The sequence below is a fragment of the Bos grunniens genome, chromosome 15 (genome assembly GCF_055505025.1).
Source record: "Bos grunniens cultivar Pamir isolate PY7600 chromosome 15, Bosgru_T2T1.0, whole genome shotgun sequence".
Lineage (NCBI taxonomy): Eukaryota > Metazoa > Chordata > Mammalia > Artiodactyla > Bovidae > Bos > Bos grunniens.
The window spans coordinates 3,722,947-3,735,160 of NC_141179.1; the positions used below are offsets into that span (position 1 = coordinate 3,722,947).

A 12,214-nucleotide genomic window follows, 5' to 3' on the forward strand; every position below is an offset into this window, starting at 1 on the left:
CAATACAGAATAACTACTTTGGAGGTGTGCTTATGTGACTCTCTTACTCAACAAGTTACATTGGCTCTCTATTGCCTATCACATGAGTTTAAATTCCCCATTGAGGCTGAGTGTTATAAATCATCATATCTAGATTCAGCCTATTTCTCAAAATACACTTCATGCTTATCAAAAAAAAAACAAAAAAAACTTTGATTCATACAAATTTTTTAAAAAAAATTCCCTTCTTTCTTGATTTTGGACTTGAAATTTTATTTATGTTTTTCTCCTCATTGGGTTGGGCTTCCCTGGTGGTGCAGATGGTAAAGAATCTGCCTGCAAAGCAGGAGACCCGGGTTTGATCCCTGCGTGGGGAAGATGCCTTGGAGAAGGGAATGGCCACCAGCTTCAGTATTCCTGCCTGGAAAATTCCATGGACAGAGGGAATTGGTGCACTACAGTCCATGGGGTTGCAGAATCAGACATGACTGAATGACTAACATTCCTCTCTTCATTGGATTTCCCTGTTTTCACATTTCTACTCTTTATAGTTTTTCAAAAAAAATCATGGACTTCAGAGTTAAAAAATCAAATTAACTTGTTACTCATGGGCTCTGCTATTGACAAAGATATCTATCTACTCAGAACATCAGTTTCTGATCTTTAAAATTGGCAATAATTTTTCAGTATTGTTCAAGATTTGAAAGGACCTATCTTGGTACCTGAAACACAGTAATGTCTTAATAAATAAGCTATTTATTCTCTCTCCTCCATTACCAATCTGAAAACTCTCTCTCTCCAGCCTGTGCACTCTGCCCTGAATGTTCTAGGCCATATATAATTGACTCTTTTTTGATACAGCCAAGTATTTTAACTTATGCCCTCATTTATTATCACTTATAAGTGATAATTTAATCTCCCAAAATTATCTTCAGTCCCATAAGAATAAGGTCATAGTTCTATCCTCTGCTTTTATAGTCCATATTTCCCAAGGAGTCCACGTTAGAGCAAAATACATCACATAGAGCAAGTATTGAATGGGAAGGAAAGCTGGCTTGTCACTCAAGTTCTACAATTTATTGTCAAGTCTCTGAATCAACTGTTTACATGATTTTCTTGTTTATAGAATAGAGTCAATGCTTATTTAACCTAACTTATACAGTTGCTATGACAGGCTATAAAATAAAGCATGTGAATAATTTAGTGTATTTTGACATTACTTTGCTTTTGATATATAGTTCATGACTACTGTAGATGGGAGGCATTGTAGCATAGTTTTTACACATACTATGCTATCATACAAAATACTAATAATTATGAACGTCTCTATACATATGAGAAAACCAAAAATAAAAAGTATTACATAAATATCCAAGATTGACAGCTAATAAATAGAAGTTGATCCCAAGGCTAATGAATCTCAATAAGCTATATAGAAGGGAAAGTTTTAGGCAAAGAATAAATAAAATAACATGTTATGTTGATTACTGGTCTAATATGTATTAATCACAAGGTCCTAGAAATATAAAGAAAAGAGAAAGATAAACTGAGAGGGAAAATGGATTTCTAAGGGATAAAAATGGCACAACCAGAACACAAGCACAGGGATCTTCTGTCTTCTGTGTAGAAGCTTCTTGTGTTAACTAGTTTTATTAAAATGATACTGTTGCACACGCTATCACAGGAGAATTTTAAAATCAATATGCTTCCTTTAAAACACTACTTACAACTAGACTGCTATATGAATTTATTTTAAGATGATTTTATATATTTAAAATTCTATGCATTCCAGTGCTCTTGCCTGGAAAATCCCATGGACGGAGAACCCTGGCAGGCTGCAGTCCATGGGGTCACGAAGAGTTGGACATGACTGAGAGACTTCACTTTCACTTTTCACTTTCACGCATTGCAGAAGGAAATAGCAACCCACTCTAGTATTCTTGTCTGGAGAATCCCAGGGATGGGGGAGCCTGGTGGGCTGCCGTCCATGGGGTCGCACAGAGTCGGACATGACTGAAGTGGCTTAGCAGCAGCAGAAGCATTGCTATTATCTAGGAACATATCCTAGTTTCTAAATTGATCATCTCTAGAAATTATTCCCATGAATTATTTCCTTTCTGTCTACAAATCCTAATCCAATTGTAGATAATTCCATTTCAGTCAGTATAGGAACCTCTTTCTTTTCCCAGTTTTTTTTTTTTTCCTACTTTTGTGGAGCGTGATAGAGTATGTGCAGAAAAACAAGAAAAGAAAATGTTTTCTAGTCTATCATTACAACAACTGATTTCAGTTTTTAGAATTCAATTTTTTGCAGTACAATTTATATAAAAATAAAGTATATCTCTTTTAATCACACTCTTTAAGTGTGATTGTTAATGACAAATATATATTATAGTATATAACACCATCCCAATCAAGATGCAAAACATTTCCATCCATTGCCCTATAAAGTCGACTTACGCCCTTTGCACTCAGTTTCCTTCCACCCCATCCTCAGGCAATTAGTGATTTGATTTCTATTACAGCAAATTAGTTTTCTCTATTCTAGAACTTTATGTGATTGAAATCATAGGTATATATTATATTATATAAGTGTTATTTTCGTTATAAAAATTTTCATTCATGGTTCTGCATGTATCAGTAATTTATTATTTTTTTATTGTTGAGTAGTATACCAGTATTTGCATAAAATGCAATTTGTTTACTCAGACATGTTCTTATAATGGGCATTTGAGGCATTTCGAGTTTTTTGAATCTTCCTTTTTGAGACAACAGTGGATCCATGTTATGTGAGTCAATGGAATCATCAAATAGATTATGTTCTAAGAGTTCTACATTATCAAGCATATCTGAGAATATCTGAGAATATCTACATTCTCAAGAGTATCTGTGGCTTGGATGCCACATCAGCATGCTTCCACTCAGTGACGTGTGTCCCTGGCTTGTGAAGAAACCCTCATGTTAAACCCTTAAGGTAATTAAGAAATAACTAAACAAATAAATACAAATGTTGACTAGAATAAATGTTCATGCAGTTTCTGCTTACTACTCTGCAACATGTCTCCCTATGTCAAGGAGCACAAGATTGTGCTGCAATTAGATTGAATAAGAAAGCAAAGTAGAAAAAATAAAAATTACACTGAGGAAACCCTGGATTAAAATCTACATGGTAAATTTTATTCTAATAAAATGTTTGATACAGCCTAGACTAAAGGGAGCAAAACTGGTGCCCATATGTTAAAAAGCAAGTTTGTTTTTAATTGTACAGAGCTTTAAAACAATAGTGATAAAGTTATCAATATTCACTTTCGATATTACATGCATAGGCACAGACACACTGAACGTTTTGGTAACTCTGGGTCATTATTTTAGTAAGATAATAATTCCAAGAGTATCTCATTTAAATTTGAATCTAATTTTATTTTATACTGAAGTATCAGTTCAGTTCAGTTCAGTTCAGTCGCTCAGTCTTTGCGACCACATGAATTGTGGTACGCCAGATCTCCCTGTCCATCACCAACTCCCGGAGTTCACTCAAACTCATTTCCATTGAGTCGGTGATGCCATCCAGCCATCTCATTCTCTGTCATCCCCTTCTCCTCCTGCCTCCAACCCCTCCAGTATCAGAGTTTTTTACAATGAGTCAACTCTTTGCATGAGGTGGCCAAAGTATTGGAATTTAAGATTTCACATCAGTCCTTCGAAAAAACACCCAGGACTGATCTCCTTTAGAATGGACTGATTGGATCTCCTTGCAGTCCAATGGACTCTCAAGAGTCTTTTCCAACACCACAGTTCAAAAGCATCAATTCTTCTGCACTCAGCTTTCTTCACAATCCAACTCTCACATCCATACATGACCACTGGAAAAACCATAGCCTTGACTAGATGGACCTTTGTTGGCAAAGTAATGTATCTGCTTTTGATATGCTATCTAGGTTGGTCATAACTTTCCTTCCAAGGAGTAAGTGTCTTTTAATTTCATGGCTGCAATAACCATCTACAGTGATTTTGGAACCCCCAAAAATAAAGTCTGACACTGTTTCCACTGTTTCCCCATCTATTTCCCATGAAGTGATGGAACCATATGCCATGATCTTAGTTTTCTGAATGTTGAGCTTTAAGCCAATTTTTTCACTTTCCTCTTTCACTTTCATCAAGAGGCTTTTTAATTCCTCTTCACTTCCTGCCATAAGGGTGGTGTCATCTGCATATCTGAGGTTATTGACATTTCTCCCAGCAGTCTTGATTTCAGCTTGTGCTTCTTCCAGCCCAGCGTTTCTCATGATGTACTCGGCATAGAAGTTAAATAAGCAGGATGACAATATATAGCCTTGATGTACTCCTTTTCCTATTTGGAATCAGTCTGTTATTCCATGTTCAGTTCTAATTTTGCTTCCTGACCTGCATATAGGTTTCTCAAGAGGCAGGTTAAGTGGTCTGGTATTCCCATCTCTTTCAGGATTTTCCACAGTTTATTGTGATCCACAACAGTCAAAGGCTTTGGCATAGTCAAAAGAGCAGAAATAGATGTTTTTCTGGAACTCTCTTGTTTTTCTGATGATCCAGCGGATGTTGGCAATTTGATCTCTGGTTCCTCTGCCTTTTCTAAAACCAGCTTGAACATCAGGAAGTTCACAGTTCACGTATTGCTGAAGTCTGGCTTGGAGAATTTTGAGCATTACTTTACTAGAATGTGAGATGAGTACAATTGTGCAGTAGTTTGAGCATTCTTTGGCATTGCCTTTCTTTGGGACTGGAATGAAAGCTGACCTTTTCCAGTCCTGTGGCCACTGGTGAATTTTCCAAATTTGCTGGCATATTGAGTGCAGCACTTTCATGGCATCATCTTCCAGGATTTGAAATAACTCAAGTGGAATTCCATCACCTCCACTAGCTTTGTTCATAGTGATGCGTTCTAAAGCCCATTTGACTTCACATTCCAGGATGTCTGGCTCTAGATGAATGATCACACTATCGTGATTATCTTAGTCATGAAGATCTTTTTTGTACAGTTCTTCTGTGTATTCTTGCCACCTCTTCTTAATATAGTCTGCTTCTGTTAGGTCCATACCATTTCTGTCCTTTATCAAGCCCATATTTGCATGAAATGCTCCTTTGGTAGCTCTAATTTTCTTGAAGAGATCTCTAGTCTTTCCCATTCTGTTGTTTTCCTCTATTTCTTTGCATTGATCACTCAGGAAGGCTTTCTTATCTCTCCTTGCTATTCTTGGAACTCTGCATTCAGATGCTTATATCTTTCCTTTTCTCCTTTGCTTTTCACTTCTCTTCTTTTCACAGCTACTTGTAAGGCCTCCCCAGACAGCCATTTTGCTTTTTTGCATTTCTTTTCCATGGGGATGGTCTTGATCCCTGTCTCTTGTACAATGTCACAAACCTCAAAATGTCATAGTTCATCAAGAACACTATCTATCAGATCTAGTCCCTTAAATCTATTTCTCACTTCCACTGTATAATCATAAGGGATTTGATTTAGGTCATACCTGAATCGTCTAATGGTTTTCGTTACTTTCTTCTATTTAAGTCTGAATTTGGCAATAAGGATTTCATGATCTGAGCCACAGTCAGCTCCCAGTCTTGTTTTTGCTGACTGTATAGAGCTTCTTCATCTTTTGCTGCAAAGAATATAATCAATCTGATTTCGATGTTGACCATCTGGTGATGTCCATGTGTAGGGTCTTCTCTTGTGTTGTTGGAAGAGGGTGTTTGCTATGACCAGTGCATTATCTTGGCAAAACTCTATTACCTTTTGCCCTGCTTCATTCTGTGTTCCAAGGCCAAATTTGCCTGTTACTCCAGGTGTTTCTTGACTTCCTACTTTTGCATTCCAGTCCCCTATAAAGAAAATGATAACTTTTTTGGGTGTTAATTCTAAAAAGTGATGTAGGTCTTCATAGAACCATTCAACTTCAGCTTCTTCAGCATTACTGGTTGGGGCATAGGCTTGGATTACTGTGATATTGAATGGTTTGCCTTGGAAACGAACAGAGATCATTCTATCGTTTTTGAGATTGCATCCAAGTACTGCATTTAGGACTCTTTTGTTGAGCATGGTGGCTACTCCCTTTCTTCTAAGGGATTCTTGCCCACAGTAGTAGATATAATTGTCATCTGAGTTAAATTTACTCGTTCCAGTCCATTGTAGTTTGCTGATTCCTAGAATGTCAACATTCACTCTTGCCATCTCCTGCTTGACCACTTCCAATTTGCTTTGATTCATGGACCTGACATTCCAGGTTCCTATGCAATATTGCTCTTTACAGCATCGGACCTTGCTTCTATCACCAGTCACATCCACAACTCAGTATTGTTTTTGCTTTGACTCCATCCCTTCATTCTTTCTGGAGTTATTTCTCCACTGATTTCCAGTAGCATATTGGGTACCTACCTACCTGGGGAGTTCCTCTTTCAGTATTCTATCATTTTGCCTCTTCATACTGTTCATGGGGTTCTCAAGGCAAGAATACTGAAGTGGTTTGCCATTCCCTTCTCCAGTGAACCACATTCTGTCAGACCTCTCCACCACAACCTGCCAGTCTTGGGTGGCCCCACACGGCATGGCTTAGTTACATTGAGTTAGACAAGGCTGTGGTCCATGTGATTAGATTGACTAGTTTTCTGTGATTATGATTTCAGTGTGTCTGCCCTCTGATGCCTCTCGCAACAGCTACCGTCTTACTTGGGTTTCTCTTACCTTGGACGTGGGCTGTCTTTTCAGGGCTGCTCTAGCAAAGCACAGCTGCTGCTCCTTACCTTGGACAAGGGTATCCTCTCACAGTCACCCCTACTGACCTTGAATGTAGAGTAGCTCCTCTCGGCCCTCCTGCGCCCGTGCAGCTACCGCTCCTTGGATGTGGGGTTGCTCCTCTTGGCTGCTGCCCCTGACCTCGGATGTGGGATAGCTCTTCTTGGCCGCTCCAAAAAGGCTTGTGGGCCAGGAGGACGCAGCCCGGGAGATATGCTGCTTCAGATTCTGCTTTAGCCAGGAGCCCGAAGCCAAGGCCCTGCCTGGCCCCTGGCCCTGTTTGCAGCTGCTGAGCCGGGTGGCTGTACTCTTTCCTGTGCTCTGGCCTGGTGGCTTTCAGGCGCACTACAGTGGTGAGTGGGCCTGGTGCCCTCGGCAGTGGTGCAGGGACATGACGCAGCGCTACCCTGCTAGGTGGGTCGATGGCCCCTTGGCCTCGGCCTTGGTGGCGCCTGCGAGAGTTTTCTCTGGCAGCTCTCCAGGTGGATATTGGAGTATAGTTATTTAAATGTTGCATTCGTTTCAGGTGATTTAGTTATACATAAACATGTATCTCGGAGAAGGCAATGACACTCCACTCCAGTACTCTTGCCTGGAAACTCCCATGGACAGAGAAGCCTGGTAGGCTGCCGTCCACGGGGTCACTAAGAGTCAGACACGGGACACGACTGAGCGACTTCACTTTTCACTTTCCTGCATTGGAGAAGGAAATGGCAGCCTACTCCAGTGTTCTTGCCTGGAGAAGCCCAGGGACTGGGGAGCCTGGTGGGCTGCCGTTTATGCAGTTGCACAGAGTCGGACACAACTGAAGCGACTTAGCATCAGCAGCAGCAGCAGCAGCATACATGTATCTGGGATTCCCTGGTGGCTCAAAAGGTAAAGAAGCTGCCAAATCTGCCGGCAATGCTGAAGACCTTGTTCAATCCCTGGGCCTGGAAGAATCCCTGGAGAAGGGGATGGCAAACCACTTGAGTATTCTTGCCTGGAGAATTCTATGGACAGAAGAGCCTGGGAAGCTACAGTCCATGGAGTAGCAAAGAGTCAGACACGACTGAGCAGCTTTCACACGCACATACACACACACAAACACACACATACATATAACAGCAGATTCCTAATTTATCCTTGCACCTCATATTTCCCCTTTGATAAACAATAAGTTTACTTTCCAAGCTGTTTCTGTTTTGGAAATGTTTATTTGTATCAGTTTTAAATTCCACATATCAGTTCAGTTCAGTTCAGTTGCTCAGTCATGTGTGACTCTTTGCGACACCATGGACTGCAGCAGGTTAGGCTTCCCTGTCCATCACCAACTCAAGGGGTTTACTCAAACTCGTGTGCATCGAGTTGGTGATGCCAAACAACCATCTCATCCTCTGTTGTCCCCTTCTCCTCCTGCCTTCAATCTTTCCCAGCATCAGGGTCTTTTCCAAGGAGTCAGTTCTTTACATCAGGTGGCCAAATATTGGAGTTTCAGCTTAAGCATCAGGCTATACAATGTATATTCAGGAGTGATTTCCTTTAGGATTGACAGATTGGACCTCCTTGCAGTCCAAGGGCTTCTCAAGCATCTTGTCCAATACTACAGTTCAAAAGCATCAATTCTTCAGTGTTCAGCTTTCTGCATTGGTAATTTCATTCAACCATCTCATCCTCTGTCATCCACTTCTCCCTCTGCCCTCAATCTTTCTCAGCATCAGGATCTTTTCAAGTGAGTCAGCTCTTCGCATCAGGTGGCCAAAGTATTGGAGTTTCAGCTTCAACATCAGTCCTTCCAATGAACATCCAGGACTGATCTCCTTTAGGATGGACTGGTTGGATCTTCTTGCAGTCCAAGGGACTCTCAAGAGTCTTCCCCAACACCACAGTTCAAAAGCATCAATTCTTCAGCATTCAGCTTTCTTTATAGTCCAACTCTCACATCCATACATGACAATTGGAAAAACCATAGCCTTGACTAGATGGACCTTTGTTGGCAACGTTATGTCTCTCCTTTTTAATATACTGTTCAGGTTGGTCATAACTTTCCTTCCAAGGAGTCAGCATCTTTTAATTTCATGGCTGCAATCACCGTGTGCAGTGATTTTGAAGCCCAGAAAAATAAAGTCTTCCACTGTTTCCCCATCTAGTTGCCATGAAGTGATGAGACAGGATGCCATGATCTTATTTTTCTGAATGTTGAGCTTTAAGCCAACTTTTTCACTCTCCGCTTTCACTTTCCTCAAGAGGGTCTTTAGTTCTTCTTCACTTTCTGCCATAAGGGTGCTATCATCTGCATATCCGAGGTTATTGATATTTCTCCTGGCAATCTTGATTCCAGCTTGTGCTTCTTCCAGCCCGGAGTTTCTCATGATGTACTCTGCATAGAAGTTAAATAAGCAGGGTGAAAGTATAGAGCCTTGATGTACTCCTTTCCTGATTTGGAACCAGTCTGTTGTTCCATATCTAGTTAACTATTTCTTCCTGATCTGCATACAGATTTCTCAGGAGGCAGGTAAGGTAGTCTGATATTCCCATCTCTTTAAGAATTTTCCACAGTTCGTTGTGAATCATACAGTCAAAGTCATTGGCATAGTCAATAAAGCAGAAGTAGATGTTTTTCTGGAACTCTCTTGTTTTATCTATGATCCATCAAATGTTGGCAATTTGATCTCTGGTTTCTCTGCCTTTTCTAAATCCAGCTTGAACATCTGGAACCTCATGGTTCACGAACTGTTGAAGGCTGGCTTGGAGAATTTTGAGCATTACTTTGCTAGCATGTGAGATGAGTGCAATTGTGCAGTAGTTTGAACATTCTTTGTCATTGCCTTTCTTGGGATTGGAATGAAAACTGACCTTTTCCAGTCCTGCGGCATCTGTTGAGTTTTTCAAATTTGCTGGCTTATTGAGTGCAGCACTTTAAAACATCATCTTTTTAGGATTTAAAATAACTCAGCTGAATTCCATCTGCTCCACTAGCTTTGTTTGCAGTGATGCTCCCTAAGGCCCATTAAGGATTCCACACATAAGTAGTATCAAATGATATTTGTCTTTCTCTGTCTGATTTCCTTTACATATATGATAACTTCTAGGTCCATCCCTGTTGCTGCAAATGTCACTGTATCATTCCTTTTATGGTTGAGTGATATTTCATCACCTTTGTACCACATCTGTATCCATTTCTTGTTTAGGTTGTCTGCATGTCTTTATATGTATCACATCTTTATCCATCCTTTCCCCCCACCCCTTAGGTTGTTTACATATCTTAGCTATTGTGAATAGCACTGCAATGAACATTGGAGTGCAGGTAACTTTTTAAATTATGGTTTTCTCTGGATATATGCCCAGGACTGTATGCCAAATCATATGGTAGTTCTAGTTTAAGTTTTATAAAGAATCCCCATACTGTTCTCCATAGTGGTTCTACCGATTTATATTCCCTGAAAGTATTTTCAGTAAGTAAAGTGATAAGCATGAAGGCCTAATATCTGTGCATTGTTACTAGCCTTTTTTCATCAAATATATGTAAAACAAATTGGCCACATTGAGTTTATTTCTGGGATAATTATTTGTACATGTGTTTACAAAAGCAATGACTTCTTGTGCCTTTCCAGACTCCACTGTTTTCAGTATTGATTAGTTTTCCAAAACTCATAACCTACTTCCCTAATTAATTTATCCTCTTTAGTACTTACTGCGTCTAACATTCTGAACATCCTAGTTACACATGTTGAGTTTCATGTTTGTCTTTTCATATTCAATGTGAGGACATAGGGGCAAGGGACCATCGTCTGTTTTGTCTCAACTCTGGCAGCTAGGACAGTTTGATATGAAGGCTATCCATATATATTTTCTAAATGAATGAATAAGTGAGATGTACAAAAGACAAAATTAAAAAGAAAACCTGCAGATAATTAAGCTTGGCTATTTTTCTAGTGTGAAATACTTACATTAAAAAGAATAACACCACTTATTGTCTGCTTATCATGTGTCAGGAAATGTCGTATGAAGTTTCCACACTTTCATTCAGTTAATGCTCAAATCCATGTAGGCATTCACTATTAATTAAAGTATTTTACAAATAAAGGAAATAAGGCATGAAAAAGTTCAATACCTTACCCAAGAACAGAGAGTTAAAATGCCAAGTCTCAGATTCTAAGTGCAAAGCTTGTGCTTTTATCTCTACAGTGTTCTTAAAAACAGAGGCTCTTAAAAAGGAAGAGTGTTACATTTGATTCCAGTGAAAAATATTTCCTTCCTAAAAGCAGAACATGTAGGGAATTCTTTCATTAGAACTTTTAGGAAGCTTCCTTCCTAAAAGCTCATAGGGACACATAGCCCCCAGGACACAATCCAGAGCCATGGAGTGGGGGGAATGGGTCATAGTAGTTTAACTTCTCCAGAGACTATATAATGAATGTGCAAAATCCCCATGTTCAAAACCTAATGCCCAAGCTGATGGCATTAGGAGGCAGGATCTTTAGATGTTGAATTGATCATAAGGGCAGAACCTTCATGGCAAGACCAGTGCACTGTCAGAGATCAGAGAGACACTTTGTCCTTTCTGCCATGTGAGGACATGGTGAGAAGTTGGCAGTCTGCAACCCAAGTAAGGAACTTCACCACTATCCAACCCTGCTGGCACCCTGATCTTTTACTTCTAGCCTCTGAAAGTGGGAGAAATAGATTTCTCTTGTTTATATGATATCCAGTCTGTGACTTTTTGTTACAGCAGCCTAAATGAATGACGATACCAAAGGATGAGTTAGCTTTGCAGATTACACTTAATTATTGTGTGAATTTAATTGTATATATACTTCTTCATTATATTCTTATTCTGTAAGCCTCATTTCCTGCCTACCCTGACCTGATTCAAATTGTGGTGAAGGAAATTTCCCAGGGATACAATCCCTGATGTGATCTAAGTTGGAGTTATCTGATAATCTCTTTAGAACAAAAATAAATGCATATATATATAAATGCATCATGGGTATTTCACAATATGTACACACCCTGTTGAAAAGGAAGGTGGAACAAGATTTCAGTTTCATAACACACCAAGGCTAAGAAGGGGAAGCCATGGCCGGTGAGTTTTTTTTTTTTTTTTTACTGAAAACAGCTTCTTGAAAGAATAGTTTTGGAAGGGGCTGGCTCTTACAGAAACCATAATTAAGTTCTATGAATGTGCAAAGAGGGAGTGTTTGTGCAAAGAGAGGGACAGGTAGGGGCAAAGAGAATGAAAGGGGTGCGGAACAGTAAGGGACAGAAAGGAACCAAACTTCACTGGCTGCTCTCCGGCTGTCATTTTGCAATCTTAACTGAATTCTGACAGAGGGTGCAGAATTGGCACAGAATGGGTTCCAGCAGCTCTCCCCAAAGGAAATGGAAAATCACTGTTTCATTATTTTATTATGCACAGTTGTATCAACATGAAGCATGTTAACATAGGATTTTCAGGTACTATCTTGACGGTAGTATATCTCATTCTTT

The 12,214-nt window shown here is 39.7% G+C and overlaps 1 protein-coding gene across 3 annotated transcripts in view; it reads left to right on the forward strand.

Moving 5' to 3' along the window:
* The window catches only part of CASP1 (caspase 1), a 71,964-nt gene that overhangs the window by 45,933 nt on the left and 13,817 nt on the right, over positions 1-12,214 (forward strand). The window contains exon 1 of one of the 3 annotated variants that reach the window (XM_086338247.1): positions 11,732-11,810. The exons of the other annotated variants lie outside the window; for them this stretch is intronic. Within the exon in view, the coding sequence (XP_086194373.1) occupies positions 11,804-11,810 (7 nt within the window). The 5' untranslated portion in view covers positions 11,732-11,803. Of the gene's footprint in view, positions 1-11,731; positions 11,811-12,214 lie in introns of those variants that run through there. 3 annotated transcript variants of the gene reach the window in all.